At 48.9% G+C, this 24,849-nt stretch overlaps 1 protein-coding gene across 2 annotated transcripts in view; it reads left to right on the top strand.

Annotated features, from left to right (window-relative positions):
- The window catches only part of SLC29A1 (solute carrier family 29 member 1 (Augustine blood group)), a 92,418-nt gene extending 75,948 nt beyond the window's left edge, over positions 1–16,470 (top strand). For both annotated transcript variants that reach the window (XM_089666695.1, XM_089666696.1), the window contains exons 9-13: positions 4,276–4,349; positions 6,424–6,532; positions 9,541–9,626; positions 10,215–10,414; positions 14,499–16,470. In XM_089666695.1, coding sequence (XP_089522821.1) covers positions 4,276–4,349; positions 6,424–6,532; positions 9,541–9,626; positions 10,215–10,414; positions 14,499–14,610 — 581 coding nt within the window. In that variant the 3' untranslated portion in view covers positions 14,611–16,470. The remainder of the gene's footprint in view (positions 1–4,275; positions 4,350–6,423; positions 6,533–9,540; positions 9,627–10,214; positions 10,415–14,498) is intronic.
- Positions 16,471–24,849: the final 8,379 nt, after the last annotated feature.

Raw genomic sequence — 24,849 nt, 5'->3', positions numbered from 1 at the left:
GCCCATGGGCATATAATGGGTGGACACTTGGGCGTAGAGAAAACAAAGGAGAGAATAACCCAGAGATTCTTTTGGCCAGGCTTACATGGAGACGTCAAAGCACATTGTGAGTCATGCCCGGAATGTCAATATTCTGCGCCCTCACCCCATTTTCGCAGTCCGCTAGTACCTCTACCCATAATTGAAGTACCGTTTGAAAGAGTGGGCATGGACCTAGTGGGTCCAGTAGTAAAGTCTGCCCAGGGCCATCAGCACATACTGGTTATACTTGACTATGCCACCCGGTATCCTGAAGCCATCCCTTTGCGTAATACTTCCGCTAAAAATATCGCCAAAGAGCTTGTCCGGGTGTTTAGTCGTGTAGGTATCCCAAAGGAGATATTAACGGATCAGGGCACGCCATTTATGTCTAGAGTTATGAAAGAGTTATGCAAATTGTTCAAAATCTCCCATCTCCGTACCTCGGTCTACCACCCCCAAACCGATGGGCTTGTGGAAAGGTTTAACAAGACCCTTAAGAATATGTTAAAAAAGGTGGTGGACAAAGATGGGAGAAATTGGGATTTTTTGCTACCATATCTCATGTTTGCTATACGAGAAGTACCTCAGGCATCTACAGGATATTCACCTTTTGAATTACTGTATGGTAGACATCCCAGGGGATTGCTAGATGTCGCAAAAGAAACCTGGGAGGGAGAGACCACGCCCTATAGAAGTGTCATCGAGCATATCTCACAGATGCAGGATAGAATCGCAGCTGTCATGCCACTTGTTCGGGAACACATGGAGCAAGCCCAGGAGGTCCAGAGAAGGGTTTATAACCGGGGTGCCAGGATCCGTACCTTCAACCCTGGGGATAGAGTGCTGGTGCTAGTCCCCACCGTGGAAAGTAAATTCCTCGCAAAGTGGCAAGGTCCCTTTGAAATTAGGGAGAAAGTGGGGGAAGTAAATTATAAAGTTTACCAGCCAGGAAAAAGGAAACCTGAACAAATCTATCATGTGAATCTCTTAAAACCTTGGAAAGACAGGGAAAGTTTGTTGGCAGTACCAAGACCCCAAAAGGACGTGGTTCCCGTGGCCCCTCCGGTACCTATAACGGAAACCTTGTCAGTAGCCCAACAAAATGAGGTTAAGGAGTTTGTGAGGAAAAATGGAGATTTCTTCTCCCACCTACCTGGACTGACGACTGTCATACAGCATGACATAGTTACCCAGCCCGGGGTCCGCGTAAATGTCAAGCCCTATAGAATACCCGAGGCCAGGCGGGAAGCGGTGGCAAAGGAAATAAAGGACATGTTAGAGTTGGGAGTGATTGAGGAATCTCACAGTGAGTGGTCGAGTCCCATAGTGCTGGTCCCAAAACCAGATGGAACCATTCGTTTCTGTAATGATTTCAGGAAACTGAACAGTGTGTCCAAGTTTGATGCGTACCCGATACCTCGGGTGGATGAGCTCATTGACAGGTTGGGAACGGCTCGGTACATAACCACCTTAGATCTGACCAAAGGCTATTGGCAGATTCCGTTAACGGAAGCTGCAAAAGAAAAGACAGCATTCTCCACCCCCGAGGGGTCCTTTCAGTATAAGCGGATGCCGTTTGGTTTGCATGGGGCTCCTGCATCATTCCAAAGGATGATGGACAAGACGTTGAGACCACATCGCCAATATGCAGCTGCCTACTTGGACGATGTCGTCATCCACAGTCCCGACTGGGAATCTCATTTGTCCCTCTTGCAAGCGGTCGTAGATTCGCTGCGGGAAGCAGGTCTTACCGCCAACCCCAGAAAGTGTGCCATTGGCTTAGAGGAGGCCAAATATCTTGGCTACATCATTGGTCGAGGTCTCATTAGGCCTCAGATCAATAAAATTGAGGCAATTCAAAAGTGGCCCCAACCTGTAAATAAAAAACAAGTCCGGGCATTTCTTGGAATCACGGGGTACTACAGGCGGTTTATCCCCAATTTTGCCACCATTGCAGCCCCACTGACAGATCTGACAAAAGGTAGGGGGTCAGTCATGATTAAGTGGAATCCTGAGGCGGAGACCGCATTTCAAAGGCTGAAACAAGCTCTCTGTGCTCAACCTGTGCTTGTGACCCCAGAGTTCACAACAGAGTTTGTGGTACAGACTGATGCCTCTGACGTGGGACTAGGTGCGGTACTGTCCCAAATCAGAGATGGGGAGGAGCACCCTGTGGTCTTCCTAAGTAGAAAGCTCAACAAACATGAGAGAAACTATGCCATTGTGGAGAAGGAATGTTTGGCCATCAAATGGGCCTTGGAGGCCCTGAAATATTACCTGTTAGGAAGACCGTTCAAGTTGGTTACTGATCATGCCCCGCTCAAATGGATGTGTGATAATAAGGAGAAAAACAGTCGAGTGACAAGGTGGTTTCTCGCGCTACAAGTGTTCAAATTCACAGTGGAACACAGAGCGGGGAAACTGCAAAATAATGTAGATGCCCTCTCCCGGGTCCATTGTCTGGTTGGAACAGTTGCTCAGCCGCAGGGGCTTGAGCAGAGGGGGGGGATATGTGACAGGATGAACGGCGAGGTGATAGAGGGACGCTATGTGTCACCTCGCATATGCTCATACCTGACCGTTTAGGTGGAGTCCACTCCGGGTTTTCGGGGCCACAGTTAAGCAGGTGGTTCCGGACCAGAGTTTGGACTCCACTGATCTCCACCAACAGGTGGTATAAAAAGGGCAGGGCTGGAGCAAGGAGTTGCTCGTGGCCTGGGACTCAGAGAGGTGTTCTGAGAGAGCTGTGTGTATGGACTATACCTACAAGAAAAGGTTTGCTTTTTGTTTTATTTTGGTGACAGGGAGAAGCCCTTCACCTCTGAGAGAGGAAAAGCCTTTTGTTTAGTTAGTGCCTGGATGGCAAGGATTTATTTTCATGTTTTGTTTATTTTTCTGCAAACCTTTTAAATAAAGCTGACAACCAGTCAGATTTTGACAAAAGCCTGCTGTGCGGTCTACCTTTGTCCCAGGGAAGGAGATCCCCCACCTGAGCTAACCCCACAATATATATATTTTTTTTTTATTTTTTTTTTTTTATTATGATGGCCCTCTTCCCGGGCAGGGAAGACCAATCACCCCAAACATAGATACACTCCACATCTCTAACTACCAAAGTACTATAAGTCCCAGCCGCTGCTTTACTGATGTCCATCGTTTCTACTATGGAGTGGTAAATAAAGGGATCCAATAAAAGAGGACAGGAGAAGTCTCTGTTATACAAAGTAGCCTTTTTACCCCAGAGGAACCTTTAAAATAATTTTCAGGTCTCAAGGAACCCGTGCTAAAATAAATGAAAGTGGTTCTAAAGGTTGAAGGTTTTTTTTATCTTCATGCATTCTATGCATGAAGGTAAAAAAATCTTCAGTGAGCAGTTCCTCCCTCAGCCCCCCCAATACTTACCTGAGCACCACCTTGATTTAATATTGTGCATTAGAGTAGCAGTCTCTCCTTCTTCATTGGCTCAGACTCAGCAGCAGGAGCCTGGGCACTTGGCATGAGGGAAGAGCCAAGAGCACCAGTGGGGGACGCTAGAAGAGGAGGATCAGGACTGCTCTGTGTGAAGCAATTGCACAGACCAGGTAAGAATGACGTGTTTGTTATTCTAAAAAGGTTTGTACCTTTTTGTATTACTTTGATTGAAGGTCAGTGGGAACAATGCTCCATTATGGCCAGTTGAAAAAAATGTAGCAAGTGGTGTTGGACCCAGGATTATGCAGGCATCATCTTATGGGACGTCAGTCAGCCACAGCTCAAGGAACACCTAGCAACCTCTGGAGGAACCCTAGTTAAGAATTGATGGCTTAGATCAGTGGTCCCCAAACTGTGGCCTGGGACCAGATGCAGCCCTCAGCTTGCCTTTTTCTGGCCCTTCGTGCACTATTCCTTTCACTGACACCAATGATGGGGCACCATCATTGTCCATCTGACACCAACTGAAAGGGGTCATTGCGTACTCCCACTGAAACTGGGGCATTTTCTAATCCTCCTGGGCACAGTCTGGCCCCCTAAAATCTGAAAGGTAGTAAACTGACCCTTTCTTTGGAAAGTTTGGAGACGCCCGTCTTAGAGAGTAAAAGGAAAGCTCTGGCTGTGGTATGAAATACAGATTCTCTACTTTCATCCAGCATGTATAGCTGGCACATGTGTACCCCTCCTATAGAGGAGAGCTGGTCTTTAGTGATTCCTTTGGGGGGGTGCTCAGTTGTACCCTATGTAGGAATCAATAATGTGATTGGTTTGTATCCTCTGTAGGTGATCCCGCAACGGAAGCTGGAGGGAATAAGGCTGAACAAGGGAAACCATCCATCATCCGCATCCTGAAGAAGGTTTGTCCTTGCGTGGCGGTCACCAATCTGATCCAAACTATACATTTCTATCGCAATGAGCCACAGTATGGGGGTCACCACACAAGAGGTTTATAGCTGCTTCTTAGCATTAGAATAACCCTTTCATGGCTATTTGATCCACAATCAAGGACATAGTTGCAATGACACATTATGGGACACAGGAATTTTGAGACTGATCGGTTGTACAGTCACCTACAGGGGGACAGGACACTGGCAAACAAGAGAAAGTGACTCCTCCTACTCCCAGCATGCCTCAGTTGTTTGCTAGTGTCCTAGGAGGATGGTTATCTTTTTCTTCTAGCTCTTTTTCTCTTCAATCAAAATTATAATTCAGATCAGCAGCTTCTCAGCCCTGACGTTGGAGGCCTTACTGCACTGGACTGGACAGTCGCAGGGCTCACCTGGAATGCACTGTGGTACTCTCCAGACCTGAATGTACTGAGCTAATTAGCCACAAAGCGCTTTCAGTTTTTTCATTGTCTTATTACAGCATTAAACGTATTACTTAAAGCGGAGCTCCACTTACGCTGTCAAAAAATAAAAGTGAGCAGCTACAAAATCTGTAGCTGCTGACTTTTAAAAAACAGCCACTTACCAGTCCTGCGGTGTGTGTCCCGCAGCCCATTTCACCGGCTGCCCTGTACTCCAGGAGGCCGGCATCTTCAGTGTGGGCACCCGGCTGTGCAGCTTGCGGCTTCACAGCTGGGTGCCCACTGCGCATGCGCGAGCTTCCTGAATGGTCCTGTAGTCTTATGGGCCTGTCACGTGTCCCAAAAGACTACGGGAAGGGAGGACACCTTCTGCTTTCGATCGCCTAGGCGATCGGACCGGAAGTGGGAGCGGGTGCCTGTCAAATTCGGGTCCCCGCCCCCCAAAGGTGCCAATCCTTAATGTGGAACTTCCCCTTTTGGGTGGAGCTCCGCTTTAAATACAATTGATGTACCTGAATGTAACTTGACAGCAGCCTCCCTCAGTCAGGGTCGTCTTAATAGCATCATGGGCCCCTGGACACAGTAAAGCACTGGGACCCCTACCAACCTTCTCCAATTTACGCTCCTACTCTCAGGAATTACAGTATAAATAGTTGATAGAATGAAACATTTACTTATTAGCACTTTCACTAAAATCAACTTTAAACAACAAGAAAACATGTCATAAATCAGAGACTAATCAACACAAAGGGTACAGTACAGGGAAGAGGCAGACGGACACCGTATTGGGGGGGGGGGGGAGAATCAGGAGAGTACAGAACACATTCCGGGATGCTGCCCAGGACATGGCCATTCCAGGACAGCTTAGTTAAAAGCATGGCTGTCCTTTCAAATCTGGGAAAGTTGGCAAGTATGATGTAAAGCAAAATTTTCATGGGGCCCCCAATGCACCCGGGGCCCCAGGGCAGTGCCCATTCATTAAGACAGCCTGCCCGCAGTCCCTGTATAGCACAGCTCAGACTGGGAGAGAGAGAAACAGCACAGGGAGCAAATCAGTTGTGATGCAGTGCTCATGTGCTAAAAAGCAGCATGCTGATAGGCAGAAAGAGCAGAATGACAAAGGGGAGCTCATCAGTCTGCTGCTTCTTCATTCACTGACCAATCTTAGGCTGTGGGAGGGACAAGAGAACATACAGGCCATTAGAGAACAGGAAGAAAAGTGATTTAATCGCTGAATATGGAAAGGCTTCTTGACAGTAAGAGCAGTAAAAATGTGGAATAGACTCCCTCAAGCACTGGTTCTGACCAACTCAGTAGATTGTTTTAAAAAAGTCCTGGATTCTTTCCTAGATATACATAATATAACTGGATACTAACATTTATAGGTAACGTTGATCCAAGGAATACCCGATTGCCTCTGGAGCAAATTGGATCGTGCTTTATTGTGTTCCTCTGGATCAGGTGTGGGTATAGGATTGTGTATATGGAGGTTTTCTATTTGTGTGTTTTCTTTTCTCTGTTGGTTGAACTGGATGGACTTGTGTTCTCATGTCAATCAGACTAACTATGTATCATTAAACACCTTCCTCTAAGTGTATAATGTCTCTCGTATCTCTCCACAGATCTGGGTGCTGGCCCTGTCCGTCTGTCTGGTGTTCGCAGTCACTATTGGGATCTTCCCCGCTGTCACTGCCGATGTGAAGTCCCGCATTGCTGGCAATTCTTCATGGGGTGAGTACTGAAATATGACGAAGCAGGTGGGTGACATTGTCTGGTGACCGTAGAGATAACAAACAGGTGAGCACATCTAATGAACATTGAGAAGCAGGACAGTAGGGTCTTTGTGTGCTTCTATGGGCCACCAGATCTTCTCTGGAAGGTCTCTGCTGTTCCATTTGCAGGCTTTCATGCTTTCATTCAATGTAATGTTGCCCCTTATCACCCCTTCATGTTGGAGCACCTCATTGCTGTCCACATCAGAGCCCCTCATCGCCCCACGTGTTGGAGCCCCTCGTTGCTCCCCCATGTTGTAGCCCCTCTCTCTCATGTTGGGGCCCCTCATCATCCCTAGTGTTGGAGCCCTTCAATGCTCACCCATGTTGGAGCCCCTCTCTCTCATGTTGGAGCCCTTCATCATCCCTAGTGTTGGAGCCCCTCATTGCTCCCCATGCAGTAGCCCCTTATCTCTCATATTGGAGCCCCTCATCACCCCCCATGTTGGAGCCCCTCATTGTCCCCCCATGTCGTAGCCCCTTATCAAGTCTCATGTTGGAACCCCTTATCACCTCTCATTTTGTAGCCACTCATTGCCCCACTATGTTGAAGCCCCTCAATACTCTTGATGTCGGAGCCCTATATCACCTGAGTAGACATATAATATACAGTACATAAAAGCAATAACAAAAGAAAAACAACTCCATGTTAGAGCCTCTTATTGCCCCCCCATATCATAGGCCTTCATCAGCCCCCCATGTCAGAGCCCCGCATAGCCCACTTTGTTGCAGCCCCTCAACACCCCAATGTCAGAGGCCCTCATCCCCTACTATGTGAAAGCCCCTCATCATCTGAGAACACAGAAACATATACTGTATATAAAAGTCATAACCAAACAAAAACAACCCCACGTTGGATCTTCTGACCATCCTCCATATTGTATTTCATCATCATCATATACTATGTATGTCAGAGCCCCTCATCATTCCCAGTATCAAAAGAATTCACTGCATCCATGTTAGAACCCCTCACTTCTTTACATGTTGGAGCTCCTTATCTACCCAAATATATCCCCCCCATGTCAGAACCCCTGATCACTCCCCATGTCAGAACCCCTGATCGCCCCCCATGTCAAAGCTCCTCATCACCACCTATATCAGAGCACCTCATTGCCCCACATGTCAGAAACCCTCATCACCCTTTATGTCAGAGCCACTCATCATCCCCTACAGTCTGTCAAGAGTCCCTCATCATTCTACATGTCAAGAGTCCCTCATCACTTCCCATGTTGGAACCCCTCATTACCCCCAATGTCAGAGAATTTTACTGCATCCATGTTAGAGCCTCTAATCTCCTCCCATGTTGGAGCCCCTCATCACCCCTCATGTCGGAGCCCCTCATTGCTCCCCATGTCGGAGCCCCTCATTACCCCCCATGTCAGAGAGCCCCTCATCACCCTACATGTCAGAGCCTCCAATTGCCCCCCTTGGTAGAGCACCTCATCAACCCCACAATATGTCAAAGCCCCTCATTACTTCCCATGTTGGAACCCCTCATTACCCCCAATATCAGAAAATTTCACTGCATCCATGTTAGAGCCCCTAATCTCTCCAATTGTGAACACCTATGTCAGAGCCTCTCACTGCCCCTCATGTCAGAGCCTCCCATTGCTCTCATGTCAGATTCCCTCACTGCCCCTCATGTCAGATTCCCTCACTGCCCCTCATGTCAGAGCCTCTCATTGCTCTCATGTCAGATTCCCTCACTGCCCCTCATGTCAGAGCCTCCCATTGCTCTCATGTCAGATTCCCTCACTGCCCCTCATGTCAGATTCCCTCACTGCCCCTCATGTCAGAGCCTCTCATTGCTCTCATGTCAGATTCCCTCACTGCCCCTCATGTCAGAGCCTACCATTGCTCTCATGTCAGAGTCCTTCACTGCCCGCCATGTCAGAGCCTACCATTGCTCTCATGTCAGAGTCCTTCACTGCCCGCCATGTCAGAGCCCCTCACTTCCCCCCATGTCAGAGCCCCTCATTGCCCTCCATGTAAGAGCCCCTCATTGCCCTCCATGTAAGAGCCCCTCACTGTCCCCCATGTCAGAGCCCCTCACTGTCCCCCATGTCAGAGCCTCTCACTGCCAACCGTGTCAGAGCCCCTCATTGCCCCCCATGTCAGAGCCCCTCATCTTTCCTCATGTCAGAACCCCTCGTTGCCCCCCATGTCATTGCCCCCCATGTCAGTCCCTTTTTGCCCCCCCATGTCAGAGCCACTAATTTCTCCCCATGTCAGAGCCCCTCATCTTTCCCCATGTCAGAACCCCTCATTTCTCCCCATGTCATTGCCCCGCATGTCAGTACCTTTTTGCCCCCCTTGTCAGAGCCACTCATTGCCCCCCATGTCAGAGCCCCTAATTGCTCCCTATTGCGGAGCCACTCATTGCCTCCCTATGTCACAGCCCCATTTCAACCCCAGTGTCGATGAATTTCACTGCATCCATGTTAGAGCCCCTTATCTCTCGAATTCAGAGCCCCTCTCTACTCCCCATGTCAGAGCCCCTCATCGCCCCCCATGTCAGAGCCCCTCATCGCCCCCCATGTCAGAGCCCCTCATCGCCCCCCATGTCAGAGCCCCTCATCGCCCCCCATGTCAGAGCCCCTCATCGCCCCCCATGTCAGAGCTCCTCATCGCCCGCCATGTCAGAGCCCCTCATTGCCCCCCATGTCAGAGCCCCTCATTGCCCCCCATGTCAGAGCCCCTCATTGCCCCCCATGTCAGAGCCCCTCATGTCAGAGCCCCTCATTGTCCCCCATGTCAGAGCCCCTCATCGCCCCCCATTGCCCCCCATGTCAGAGCCCCTCATTGCCCCCCCATGTCAGAGCCCCTCATTGCCCCCCATGTCAGAGCCCCTCATTGCCCCCCATCTGGCAGTAGTGTCATTGGTGAAGGCAGCATGACGTGTGTTCTGTGCAGGCAGTCTAGGTTATACTCTGTCTCATGATATCATTCTTCATGTCCTGTGTATAGGAATGTACTTCATCCCGGTCTCCTGTTTTCTGATGTTTAATGTGTTTGATTGGGCGGGACGAAGCCTCACAGCGAGATTCATGTGGGTGAGTACAACGCCAACCTACCGGGAAATCCATAATGCAGCTTGTATGTCAGGCAATGGCAGCCAGCAGGTAGAGTGCTGAATTTGTGGTCCTTTTTATAAAATGAATAAAAACCGAAACAAGAGGCAGCTGCGTGATTTTTAAACAAATCCTTTTCCGTTTTCATGACATACCTTATTTTAGATCCAATGACATCACCACCGGGTCCCTTTGCTTCTCTAGGTAGTGCGGGCAGATCATGGTTGGTGGGAGTGCTGTACATAGCTTTCTGAAAACAAATTGATATCTATTACCTTTATTAGCCAGGAAACTCATAGTGCGCCCCTCTGATTTAGTGCTGCTTTATATTGAGGACTCACTTCTAGGCTAAGCCCCGCCCAGCTGCAGTTCTCCAGCCCACTGTCTAATTAGAGTGCACTCATTGGACAGGTTTTGGCACCAAAGCAAAAATGAATCAGAGGGGCACAAAAAAGTAGCAGCTTTAAGCAGCTGACAGGTTCTCTTTACTGTAGCTGATCACATTGTTACACAGATACAGCACACATGGCATGTCTATGATATCCAGTGATAATGGTGTGTTCTCTGCAGCCCGGGAAAGACAGTAAATTGCTCCCCATCATGGTGGTGGTCCGTCTCATCTTCTGGCCTCTCTTCATGCTGTGTAACGTCATGCCTCGCCATTACCTGCCTGTCCTACTGGCACACGACGCCTGGTACATCTGCATCATGATCGTCTTTGCCCTGTCCAACGGATACCTGGCCAGTCTCTGCATGTGCTTCGGACCCAAGTGAGTACCTGTCTCCACCACACCTGAACCTGTTACCCTCTTTGTATCCCTCATCAGTGCTGCCCCCCTAGTGCCCAGTCATATTCCAGCTCCAGGGGCAGGTGGCAATACAAAGGAGCCTCACTATCAGGCTCAGACCGCCATTCAACCACTCACCATCCCATTACGGAGTCCCTCATCGCTCACCCATGTCAGAGCCCTTCGTCACCAGGTTACTATAGTTGGGCTGCTAAAAGGTGAACTGCACAAGGCATTGGTATAAAAAAACTTGGCAAAGTTATCCAATCACAATATTAACCACAGCGCAGAAGGGCCCCACCACCCTCCACAGTGGTGGAGCCGCTAACTGTACCACCACCTTTTCTATTTGCATCTATACCTCCACGCCCTCTTCTCCTGGGCCTCATCCCACTGGGACAATGGAAAGGACACATGCTATCAGCCCCAGTACGGGCACACAGAGCGGCCATTTAACTCACTGGCCATAAACAAATTCCATTATTTATGGAAGGCCGCTTGCCTCTTTGTATCCCTCATCAGTGCTGCACCATAGTGCCCAGTCATATCCCTGCTTTGGGGCAAATGGCAATACAAAGAAGCTTCACAATCAGGCTCAGGCAGCAATTCAGCCAATTACCACCCCCATTTCAGAGCCCCTCACTACGCCCCCCTGTCATATCCCTTCATCAGCAGGTTACTGTATTTGAGCTGCCAAGAGGGGAACTGCGCAAGGCATTGGTATAAATAACTTGGCAAAGTTATCCAATCACATTATTAACCACAGCGCAGAAGGGCCGCACCACCCTCCACAGTGGTAGAGCCCTTCATCAGCAGGTTATTGTGTTTGGGCTGCCAAGAGGTGAATTGCCTGAGGCGGGGGGACACTGAGTGGAGGTCAGTGGAGGGATTGGCAGAGAGGGATGGAGGACACTGAGTGGAGGCCAGTGGAGGGATTGGCAGAGAGGGATGGAGGCCAGTGGAGAGATTGGCAGAGAGGAATGGAGGACACCAGGTGGAGGGATTGGCAGAGAGGGGTCGAGGACACTGAATGGAAGCCAGTGGAGGGATTGGCAGAGAGGGGTGGAGGACACTGAGTGGAGGTCAGTGGAGGGATTGGCAGAGAGGGGTGGAGGACACTGAGTGGAGGCCAGTGGAGAGATTGGCAGAGAGGGATGGAGGACACCGAGTGGAGGGATTGGCAGAGAGGGATGGAGTACACTGAGTGGAGGGATTGGCAGAGAGGGGTGGAGGACACTGAGTGGAGGCCAGTGGAGAGATTGGCAGAGAGGGTTGGAGGACACTGAGTGGAGGCCAGTGGAGGGATTGGCAGAGAGGGATGGAGGACACTGAGTGGAGGCCAGTGGAGGGATTGTCAAAGAGGGGCGGAGGACACTGAGTGGAGGGATTGGCAGAGAGGGGTGGTGGACACTGAGTGGAGGTCAGTGGAGGGATTGGCAGAGAGGGGTAGAAGACACTGAGTGGAGGCCAGTGGAAGGATTGTCAAAGAGGGGCGGAGGACACTGAGTGGAGGGATTGGCAGAGAGGGGTGGAGGACACTGAGTGGAGGCCAGTGGAGAGATTGGCAGAGAGGGATGGAGGACACCGAGTGGAGGGATTGGCAGAGAGGGATGGAGTACACTGAGTGGAGGGATTGGCAGAGAGGGGTGGAGGACACTGAGTGGAGGCCAGTGGAGAGATTGGCAGAGAGGGTTGGAGGACACTGAGTGGAGGCCAGTGGAGGGATTGGCAGAGAGGGATGGAGGACACTGAGTGGAGGCCAGTGGAGGGATTGTCAAAGAGGGGCGGAGGACACTGAGTGGAGGGATTGGCAGAGAGGGGTGGTGGACACTGAGTGGAGGTCAGTGGAGGGATTGGCAGAGAGGGGTAGAAGACACTGAGTGGAGGCCAGTGGAAGGATTGTCAAAGAGGGGTGGAGGACACTGAGTGGAGGCCAGTGGAGGGATTGGCAGAGAGGGATGGCAGATACAGAATGGTTAGTAAGGTGGATGAGTCTGGGAGCAGCATTCATGATGGACTGAAGGGGGGATAGCCTGCGATGAGGTTGGCCAATGAGGAGGGAGTTACAGCAGTCAAGGTGAGAGATAAGCAGGGTGGGAATAAGTTGCTTAGTGGTTTCCGAGGTTAATAACGGGCGTATCTTATGTTCCAGATCAGGCAAGGGGCAATCCAGTAGGCACTAGGGCAGGCTGTGATAGAGCGAAGCAGTACTCTAGAGTGGGAGAACAAAGGCGCCTCTAAGTGTAGACTGTTCTAACAGTTTATTTGTTAAAAGGTAAGTTCAACAACTCACATCCCAGTACAGGCGTACCTCGGTTTACGAACGCCTCGGTTAATGTAATTTTTGTTTTACGAATGAAAATCGATTGAAAATAATGCCTCAGTTTACAAATTATTTTCGCAATACGGATGGATTAATTGGTTTTCAATGCATTTACGACATTTTTTTTAATCATGTCCCTGTACAGCATTTATGCCTTTAAAGTGCACTTTATAAAGAGTTTTCAACAGATAAAAATACTTTTTTTTTAACTTTTTTCTGACCTCCGGAACGGATTAATTGGTTTTCAATGCATTCCTATGGGAAACCGCATATCGGTTTATGAATTTTTTGCAATACAAAAAGTCCCGGAGAACGCATTAAATTTGTAACCCGAGGGTACACCTGTGTAGTAAAACAGGCTCATAGGAATAAGGTGCGGGACGTCTGTCGCCAGATGGAAGGACTGCTCTGGAAAAAAGGATCCCGGCCAATCAGCAATAGGCGCTGCAATAGGAGAGGCATGGATGGTAAAGCCTGGCTGGGTCCCTGGTACTTCCAGAGCTGGTGGCATTGGCATCTAACATCATCGGCGACATGTTTCTGAGCATGCGCAGGGACCAGCACGTTCTTTCATCAGGCATGGATCGAGCATAGGGACATAAGGGGGGGGAGAGTTTAGTTTATAACTAAAAATGTAATTTAAAAAAAAAAATTTTTTTACATTTTTATTTTTTTTTATATTATTTGTGTTTTTTTAACATACTGTCACCCTAGCAGTACAGTGTCACCATAGTGACACTGTACTACTTGTGGGTGGTGGTGAAGATTTTTTTTTTTTTTACACTGATTGCTTTTACACCCATAAAGGCTGTAAAAGCAATCATTTCTCCTTCTCTCTGGCTGCATTCTTGCAGCCATTGAGAAATACTGTGTGAGCTGTGATTGGTCACAGCTTGTCACATGGTACAAGGCTGTTGTGAATAGCCCTATACCATGTGATCTCTGTGATCATTCACAGATTTCACACGTAGTAAGCAATGATGTCAGAAGTGACATCTTGCTTACACCTATTCATGTGATCACTGATTGGCCAATCAGTGATCACATGATCGGGACTTCACAGAGAGGTCCCATACAGCGATCGGTGTTCTGCTCTGTCCTCTGGACACAGCAGGCACCGGATCACGGTGCCGGGCGCTCCCAGGGAGCGCTCACAATCCAAAATGGCGGGTGCCGTTTATGAACGGCAACCCGCTCCTGCACTGCCTTACAGTGCCAGTCAGTGATGCCTGTCAATGCCCATCAGTGCCACCTACCAGTGCCTCATCATCAGTGCAGCCTATCAGTGCCCATCACTGCAGCCTCATTAGCGCACATCAGTGAAGGAGAAAAATCACTTATTTACAAAACTTTATAACAGAAACTAAGAAAAAAAATTTTTTTCAAAATGTTCAGTTGTTTTTGGTTTGTTTAGCAAAAAATAAAAAAACACTGAGGTGATTAAATACCACCAAAAGAAAGCTCTATCTGTCTCAAAAAATGATAAAAATTGCATATGGGTACAGTGTTGCATGACCGCGCAATTGTCATTCAAAGTACAACAGCGCTGAAAGCTGAAAATTGGCCTGGGGGCAGGAAGGGGGTAGAAGTGCCCGGTATTGAAGTAGGTAAGATCTGTTCGCTTTTGACTTGAGCGATACTTTGTATTTGTTGTATATTGCATATCCCTGCTATCCATGATCAAGTATCAGAGTACGTTGTATATTGCTTCCCTCCCCTGACACCTCTGACTTGTCTTTGCAGGATGGTGGATGTATATGAGGCAGAAACAGCCGGAGCGATCATGGCATTCTTTCTGTCGCTGGGCTTGGCGCTCGGAGCCGGCTTCTCCTTTCCTCTGAGGATTTTGGTCTGATGTGCCCCACCTCTCTGCCTCTCTGACACCCAGTGGAGTCCAGTGCTACCTCATGTGTGTTCGATGCACTTACTAAGCAAAAGTTATCCAATCGCATTACTTACCGCTGCACGGAGTGGCCCCACCCTCCACAGTGGAAGGCTGCTTGCCTTTTTGTATCCCTCATCAGCGCTTCATTCAAACACCCTCCAATTACGGAGCCCGTCATCGCCCACCCACGTCAGAGCCCTTCTTCACCAGGTTACTATAGTTGGGCTGCTAAGAGGTGACCTGTGCGAGGCATTGGAATAAATAACTTGACAAATTTATCCAATCACATTGTTAACCACAGCACAGAAGGGCCCCACCCTCCACAGTGGTGGAGCTGCTAACTGTACCACCACCTTTTCTATTTGCATCTATGCCTCCACGCCCTCTTCTCCTGGGCCTCATCCTGCTGGGACAATGGAAAGGACACATGCTATCAGCCCCAGTACGGGCACACAGAGCCGCCATTTAACACACTGACCATAAACTAATGCCATTATTTATGGAAGGCCGCTTTCCTCTTTGTATCCCTCATCAGTGCTGCACCATAGTGCCCAGTCATATCCCTGCTCTGGGGCAAATGGCAATACAAAGAAGCTTCACTATCAGGCAGCAATTCAGCCAATCACCACCCCCATTTCAGAGCCCATCGCTACTCCCCCATCATATCCCTTCATCAGCAGCTTACTGTATTTGGGCTGTCAAGAGGTGAACTACGCAAGGCATTGGTATAAATAACTTGACAAAGTTATCCAATCACATTATTAACCACAGCGCAGAAGGGCCCCACCCTCCACAGTTATGGAGCCCTTCATCAGCAGCTTACTGTATTTGGGCTGTCAAGAGGTGAATTACGCAAGGCATTGGTATAAATAACTCGACAAAATTATCCAATCACATTATTAACCACAGCGCAGAAGGGCCCCACCCTCCACAGTGGTGGAGCCGCCAACTCTACCACCACCTTTTTCTATTTACCTCTACACCCCCATGCCCTCTCCTGGGCCTCATCCCGCTGGGACAATGGAAAAGAACACGTACCATCAGCCCCATGCCCGAGCATGCAGAACAGCCGTGTAACACGCTGACCATAAACTTAATTCCGGTTTTTCCAGAAGGCCGCGTGATTTCCCAGAGAGCCTCCATGCAGTCAACTGAAGAAGAGTGTCCACTTTGGTGCCACAAGAACTGCTTCCACCAATATCGTGTGATCTTTATATGTATCATAGTAGAAGCCTTTGACTAACGACCCTCCTTAGCGAGCAGCTTGACTAGGAATTTGTGTGTAGATTCCTCTCCGGGACAATTTGCTGCATTTTATATATTTTTTTTAGTTTAAAATGTGTCTTTTATTACCGTTCAGCGACTGGAGGAAAAGGAAGGAGATTTTTTTTTTCTTTCTTACAGAATTGATGTTGTTTGTAGAATGTGAAATGATTTACATTTATTGGCTTTTGCGTGGAATGAATTTATTTGTAGAGCTGCTGGTCCCGAAATGTTATCTTTTGTACATATGAGGTGCCCTATGCTGAATTTCAATTTGGTTTACATTATATAAAAGCCCCCCAAAAATTAGGGGAAATTGGGGAGTGTGGGGGGGGGATTAAAAGGGATAATCCAGTTTTGATTAGCCTTTTATGCTCAGAAGTCATTGATGTCTAGATGCCCAGGACAAATTTAACAGTGGCTGCAATGTGTTATTAACTTAACAACTAACTAATTTGCATACCTAAATAACATTTAAATATTTCTTTAAAAAAAACATATAAGGCTTTATTTGATACACTGTTTTAATAAAAAAATGCTCTTTATTTATTTTTATAGGCTGACAAATTCGCCAACGTAATTTTGTTTTTCATTTTTAATTATGTTTTAATTCTAATACTGTAATTGTATCTGAAAATTGCAGTATTGAACAGATGAACGCTGCAACCCTTAGGCTGCTATGCCACCAGTAGGCTGAAGGCTTTTGTTGTAAATGAAGCCTCCAATCTGCATGGGTTTACTACGTCATAACGGTCATAGTGCTTACAGGATTCAAAAAAACACTCTGATTGGTCATGAAAATCAATGGGGACTGGAGCTGTTAGTGACAACCAGGATAGAGAGCCACCAGCCACAGAAAGTTTTGGCTGGTGGCTCTCAAAGTTAGGATGTGTATTCATGTATCCCCCAGCATGGGTCATTGTGCTCAGGATGGATAATTCACTGCTCAAAAAAATGAAAGGAAGACTTTGTAATCAGAGTGTAGCATCAAGTCAGTGACACTCCTGGGATATTGATCTGGTCAGGTAAGTAGCAGAGGGGGTTGTTCATCAGTTTCAGCTGTTTTGGTGTTAATGAAATTTACAACAGGTGCACTAAATGGGCAACAATGAGACAACCCCCAAAACAGGAATGGTTTTACAGGTGGAGGCCACTGACATTTTTTTCCCTACTCATCTTTTCTGACTGTTTTTCACTAGTTTTGCATTTGGCTAGGGTTAGTGTCACTACTGGTAGCATGAGGCCATACCTGGACCCTACAGAGGTTGCACAGGCAGTCCAACTCCTCCAGGATGGCACATCAATACGTGTCATTGCCAGAAGGTTTGCTGGGTCTCCCAGCACAGTCTCAAGAGCATGGAGGAGATTCCAGGAGACAGGCAGTTACTCTAGGAGAGATGGACAGGTCCGTAGAAGGTCCTTAACACATCAGCAGGACCGGTATCTGCTCCTTTGTGCAAGGAGGAACAGGATGAGCCCTGCCAGAGCCCTACAAAATGACCAGCAGGCCACTGGTGTGAATGTCCCTGACCAAAGAATCAGAAACAGACCTCATGAGGGTGGCCTGAGGGCCCGACGTCCTCGAGTGGGCCCTGTGCTCACTGCCCGTAGAGCTCATTTGGAATTTGCCAATTGAACACCAGAATTGGCAGGTCCACCACTGGCATCCTGTGCTTTTCACAGATGAGAGCAGGTTCCCCCTGAGCACATGTGAGAGACGTGAAAGGGTCTGGAGAAGCCGTGGAGAACGTTCTGCTGCCTGTAACATGGTTCAGCATCACCATTTTGGTGGTGGGTCAGTGATGGTCTGGGGAGGCATATCCATGGAGGGACGCACAGACCTCTACAGGCTAGACAATGGCACCCTGACTGCCATTAGGTATCGGGATGAAATTCTTGGACCCATTGTCAGAGCCTACGCTGGTGCAGTGGGTCCTGGGTTCCTCCTGGTGCACGACAATGCCCGGCCTCATGTGGTGAGAGTATGCAGGCAGTTCCTGGAGGATGAAGGAATTGACACCATTGAATGGCACCTACGCTCACCTGACATAAATCCAATAGAACACCTCTGGGATGTCATGTTTCGGTCCATCCGACGCCGCTAGGTCGCACCTCAGACTGTCCAGGAGTTCAGTGATGCCATGGTCCAGATCTGGGAGGACATACCCCAGGACACCATCCGACGTCTCAAGCCAGGAAAATGGATTTTGCTTTTGAGGACATGGGGGTCTTGTCTGATACCATGGACAGAAGAGCGGATTCCCTTCTTAAAAAGTCCTGGGATCCCACACTATCCAACCTAAAGCCTGCCATGGCCACTACAGTGGTAGCTTGGAACATGGAATATTGGCTCACACAGGTACAGGCCCATATTGTGTCAGGATCCCCGAAGGACAAGATATTAGCATCCTTCCAGACCTTACTACAAGGGGTGGGCTATATTGCAGATGTCTCAGCGGAGTCCGTAAGAATGATGGCAAGGTTAGCGGCCCTAACTAACTGCCCACAGAGCCCTGTGGCTTAATACATGGCAGGGGAAGGTTAAACTCTGTGGCTTACCATTCACAGGGGATCTTCTTTTTGGCCTGAGTCTTCAGAAGGTGCTGGATTGTACTGCAGACAAGAAAAAGGCCTTTCCCCTTAAAAGCTCCAGACGCATGGGGGGGGAAATTTTGTCCCCAGAAGTGGGTACAAGCCATTAGGCCAGAGGTGCAGAAAAGGCCCTGGGGGCAAGCAGCACAGGGGAGGAGTAATTTCCCATCCTCCTGAGCAGCCCAAAAAAAAAAAAAAAATCGCAATGACGGTGTTCTCCTGGTGGGAGGAAGATTGGGGGTCTTCCTCCCACAGTGGGAAGTGGTGCCCTCCAGTTCCTGTATCCTGGGTATAGTGAGAAGGGGTACCGCCTTAAATTTCGGAGACCACCGCCACAAAGGTTGTTAGTGATGGAGCTCCCAAGATGTGCAGAGAAGGCCTCAGCCCTGCTCTCTTCTTTGCAGGAGTTGGAAGAGCAGAGGGTTGTCATCATGGGCCCCTCCACAGAGATCTGCAAGGGTTTTTAGTCCAACGTTTTTGTGGTCAGAGAGCCCTCAAGGAAGTACAGACTCATTCTGAACCTCAGGCCCTTGAACAAGACCATAAAATACAAGAGATTCCGTATGGATTCCATTTTCTCGGTCATGTCTCTTCTTCCTCCCAACTGCTTTCTGGTCTCAATAGACCTAAGGGACATCTACCTACACGTTCCAATTGCAGATGTCTTTCAGAAATTCCTCAGGTTGGCAGTGTGGGGCCCCAGGGGAATCCTTCACCTGCAGTTCTGAGCCTTGCCCTTTGGGCTTTCCTCCTCACCCAGGATTTTCACAAAGATCATGGCCGAGGCCCTGGTGTCTCTTCATCTAAGGGGAATCTCACTGGTGGCTCACCTGGACGATCTCCTAATGTTTGCAGACTGAGAGGAACAGCTGAAGCGGGACATAACCTTGGTGATGAGACGCCTGGAGCGTTTAGGCTGGCTAATAAACATAGCCAAGTCAAATTTGGTCCCGGCCCAAATTATGGTGTACCTGGGCCGGATTCTACCCTTCAGAAAACCTTTCTACCCCAGGAGAAAATCCTAACGTTGGACAGGGGATTCAGGCAGCTGCTAGGGAACCAGGCTGTGTTCCTAAGAGAGTCCATGTCTTAGGGCAGCCCTAGGCACCCAGAGGGAAATAAGTAGGTGTAGCATGCCGTGGTGGATTGTGGGTGTGACAAAAATGTGGGAGGAGCTGAGGTGGACTGTGACAAATGTAATCAGTAACATGGCACAATCCACCTCCGTACAATCATTTGTATGATCCTCTGCACACAAGAACTCCATTAACATAGTCACTGAATACTGAGCAACCAGCAACTGTGGTGCAATATAGCATAAAGAGCACAAAAGTCATATACTGCCCAGCCTCCAAAGGGGAGGGCTCAGGACTGCGTAAAGCGCAGGGGTCAGGACTGTGTAAAGCGCAGGGGTCAGGACTGCGTAATGCAAAGAGCATGGTGGTTAGGAGTGTGTGATGAACAGAGTGAAGGGGTCAGGAGTGTGTAATACATAGAGAGCAGGGGTCAGGAGTGCACAGAGCACAGGGGTGAGGAGTGCACAATGCACAGAACATGGGTCAGGACTGTGTAAAGCGCAGGGGTCAGGACTGTGTAATGCAAAGAGCATGGTGGTCAGGAGTGTATGATGAACAGAGTGAAGGGGTCAGGAGTGTGTAATACATAGAGAGCAGGGGTCAAGTGTGCACAGGGGTGAGGAGTGCACAATGCAGAGAACACGGGTCAGGACTGTGTAAAGCGCAGGGGTCAGGACTGTGTAATGCAAAGAGCATGGTGGTCAGGAGTGTGTGATGAACAGAGTGAAGGGGTCAGGAGTGCAACATGCAAAGAGTGCAGGGGTCAGGACTGTGTAATGCAAAGAGCATGGTGGTTAGGAGTGTATGATGAACAGAGTGAAGGGGTCAGGAGTGTGTAATACATAGAGAGCAGGGGTCAAGTGTGCACAGGGGTGAGGAGTGCACAATGCACAGAACACAGGGGTCAGGACTGTGTAACGCAAACAGCATGGTGGTCAGGAGTGTTTGATGAACAGAGTGCAGGGGTCAGGAATGCAACATGCAAAGAGTGCAGGGGTTAGGAGTGCACAATGCACAGGGGTCAGGAGTATGTAATGCATAGAGAGCAGGGGTCAGGAGTGAACAACGCACTGAACACGGGTCAGGAGTGCACAGAGCACAGAAGTCAGGAGAGTGTAATGCATAGAACACAGAGGTCAGGCATGCACAATTCACAGAGTGCAGGGGTTTAGGAGTGTGTAATACATAGAGTGCAAGGGTCAGGCATGCACAGAGGTCAGGCATGCACAGAGCACAGAGGTCAGGCATGCACAGAGCACAGGGGTCAAGAGTGCGTAATGCATAGAGTGCAGAGGTCAGGAGTGTGTAATGCACAGAGTGCAGGGGTGAGGAGTGCACAATGCACAGAACACAGGGGTCAGGACTGTGTAACGCAAAGAGCATGGTGGTCAGGAGTGTTTGATGAACAGAGTGCAGGGGTTAGGAGTGCACAATGCACAGGGGTCAGAAGTATGTAATGCATAGAGAGCAGGGGTCAGGAGTGAACAACGCACTGAACACAGGGGTCAGGAGTGCACAGAGCACAGAAGTCAGGAGTGCACAGAGCACAGAGGTCAGGAGAGTGTAATGCATAGAACACAGAGGTCAGGCATGCACAATTCACAGAGTGCAGGGGTTTAGGAGTGTGTAATACATAGAGCGCAAGGGTCAGGCGTGCACAGAGCACAGGGGTCAAGAGTGCGTAATGCATAGAGTGCAGAGGTTAGGAGTGCACAATGCACAGAATGCAGGGGTCAGGCATGCACAGAGATCAGGAGTGCACAATGCACAGAGCGCAGGGGTCAGGCAAGCACATTTTACAGAGTGCAGGGGTTTAGGAGTGTGTAATACATAGAGTGCAAGGGTCAGGCGTGCACAGAGCACAGAGGTCAGGCGTGCACAGAGGTCAGGAGTGTGTAATACATAGAGCGCAGAGGTCAGAAGTGCACAATGCACAGAGTGCAGGGGTTTAGGAGTGTGTAATACATAGAGCGCAAGGGTCAGGCGTGCACAGAGGTCAGACGTGCACAGAGCACAGGGGTCAGGAGTACATAACACATGGAGCGCCAGAGTCAGGAGAACATAATGCACAGATTAATATACAGAGAACAACTAAAAATGACCTCTGTCCCCAAACCAAATGCCCCACGAGTACAGATCCCATCCCCCCCCCCGACTAGTACAGCTCTCCCACCCCCATGAAATCCACTCTCCAGACAGTTTGGAGCAGGGGAAGCCTTCTCTTGGCGGTATCCTTGGCTGAGGAGAAGCTACGGAGAGCCTCCTTCGCTCTGACCTGCTGCTACCCACCTCAGAAGTCTGACAGCAGCAGGAGCAGCGGCTGCATTGCTTCAGGTGTGCGGCAGCTGTCGCCAGGTGGTGCTAAATGCTGCACCACAGATGCCAAGGGGAGGAGCTTTGGACCCCCTTATCCCCTTCTTATCTACACTCCTGAATCCTATACATTCGTTTTTGAAACATCCCTTTAACCCATTGCCGCCCACATCATACAAATGTGCAGTAGCAAAAGGGTGGGCTCTAACACCTGCCACACATATTTTATTATTTATTACAGGTCAATTAGCGCGGTCAATTTACGCAGCACTTTACATATATATTGTACATTCCCATCAGTCCCCGCCCCCGAGGGGTGTACAATCTAAGGTCCCTAACTCACATACATACATACACATACTAGGGACAATTTGGACAGGAATCAACTCACCTACCAGCATGTCTTTGGAGTGTGGGAGGAAACCCAAGCAGGCACAGGGAGAACATGCAAACTGGTGCCGTGGTTGGGATTCGAACTGACGACCCGAGTACTGCTAGGCGGAAGTGCTAACCATTTAACCACTGTGCTGCCCATGCATCCCTAGGTGGCCGAGATTTCTGCACTGGGATCTCTTGGTGCCCATTAATGACCCCCTGGTGGAACTGGCTCAGCAAGCCAAACTTTCCTGCCCCCCAGGCATTCAGGACTCTGCAAGGATTCTCTATATGTGGGAAATCTTATTATACAGTTTTTATTCACCAGCACGCTGGTCATCTAATCCAGCATTATCTTCTAAATACTGTCTATTAATACAATACCGTCTCCTCCTACCAGCTCCATAAGAGCACCTTCACATCATGTGCCAAGCGCAATGACAAGCAGAAATCCTTTGTTTCCAGTAGGCACAGTTCACACCAACGTATAATGTGCGGCACCGGCTTACAACACATAGTGCAGCACAGCAATGCGCATTAAAGAAAACAAAGATGAAGTATTTTGGCTCCAGCTGTGAACTAAAGGAAAAAAAAAAAAAGCACAACCACTGAACGGCATTAAAAAAGCGCATGCCAACTCAATTTCCTTTAGACACTTTGAGATTCAGCGCCTCATCTCTTCCATGATGAATGACAGCCGGCGTCATTCAACCCACTTCCTGTGAGTCTGGGCGGTCATGGACACACCCCCTATGTCTATACATAGACTTTAAAGGCTGGTTCACACTATAGGAATGCAGTCCAGATGTGTTCCATATGCGTTACAGATGTGTGTTTGATGTGTTCCAGTTCATTTTTTCCCCCTCTTTTTCTTAAATAGGGACACGTGTGTTCCAGTGCATTTTCTGATGCATTTTAACACGTTCCAGTGCAGTTCTGTGCAGGAAAAATGCAGTCTGTTCTACTTTTTTTTTCTGCAACCAGAATGCACCGGAACCAGTGGCATCCCGAGGCAGGTGCGGGAGGTGCGGCCCGCACCGGATGACACCGACCGCATGGGGTGACACCGGACCCGCTCCACGAAAAGGTAAGTTGTAAAGAAAGCCGACGATCCCCGCAGGATGGATCAGATCTGCGGATTGAGCATAATGGTTCGGAGTCCGATCCATTATGCTCCCCAATCCGCAGATCTGATCCATCCTGCGGGGATCGTCAGCTTTCTTTACAACTTACCTTTTCGTGGAGCGGGTCCGGTGTCACCCTGTATAGGTTGCATGCCGACGATCCCCGCAGCATGGATCAGATCTGCAGATTGGGGAGCATAATGGATCGGATTCCAATCCATTATGCTCAATCCTCAGATCCGATCCATCCTGCGGGGATCGTCGGCATGCAACCTATACGGGGTGACTCCGGACCCGCTCCACGAAAAGGTAAGTTGTAAAGAAAGCAGACGATCCCGGCAGGATGGATCCGATCTGCGGATTGGGGAGCATAATGGATCGGACTCCAATCCATTATGCTCAATCTGCAGATCCGATCCATTCTCCGGGAATCGTTGGAGGTGGTGTCACCAAGAGCTACCGCACCGGGTGACACCAACCCTAGGGACGCCCCTGACCGGAACTGCGAGCACTGATGTGAACTGACACTGACAACCATATAACCTGCTTTCTGTGCGTTTTGGATGCAGAAAAAAAGCAACTGAAATGCATGGAGTGTGAACCGGCCCTAAAAGAATCACAGTGTACACACTCAACCTATTAACAGGATTTGTATCAAATTTATATAAAACATTAAATTTACCTAATTTAATTTATAAAAATCAATCAATAATGTTTATTTATAAGGGGTCTTTCGCCACTGACCATCAACACAAGGTTCCCTACTCCACTGATCACCAATGTAAGGGGCCCTTCAATTAGGACCACCAATTTAAGGAGGGCTTTCTCCACTGTCTACCAAATATAAGAGGACCCTTCTCCATAGACCACCAATAGAACGGCCCAGCTCTACTGACCACCAATGTAAGGGGCCCTTCAATTATGAGCACCAGTTTAAGGGGGGCTTTCTCCACTGCCTACCAAATATAAGAGGATTCTAATCCATAGATCACCAATATAACAGGGCCCAACCCTACTGACCACCAATATAAGGGGGCCTTCTCCACTGATCACCAATGTAAGGGGGCCTTCACTACTGACCACCAATATAAGGGGGCCTTCTCCACTGATCACCAATGAAAGGGGACCTTCACTACTGACCACCAATGTTAGGGGGTCCTTCTCCACTGATCACCAATGTAAAGGGCCCTTCAATACTGACCACCAGTGTAAGGAGGGCTTTCTCCATTGCCTACCAAATATAAGAGGACCTTTCTCCATAGACCACCAATGTAACTGGGCCCTTCTCTACTGAACACCAATGTAAAGGACCCATCTCCACTGGTCACCAATGTAAGGGGGTCCTTCTCCACTGATCACCAATGTAAGGGGGTCCTTCTCCACTGATCACCAATGTAAGGGGGTCCTTCTCCACTGATCACCAATGTAGGGGGGTCCTTCTCCACTGATCATCAATGTAAGGGGGC

This window comes from Staurois parvus, unplaced genomic scaffold (genome assembly GCF_062004578.1).
Source record: "Staurois parvus isolate SC_StPar_1 unplaced genomic scaffold, SC_StPar_1.0 ptg002784l, whole genome shotgun sequence".
Lineage (NCBI taxonomy): Eukaryota > Metazoa > Chordata > Amphibia > Anura > Ranidae > Staurois > Staurois parvus.
This window is presented reverse-complemented; position numbering and strand designations above follow the sequence as displayed.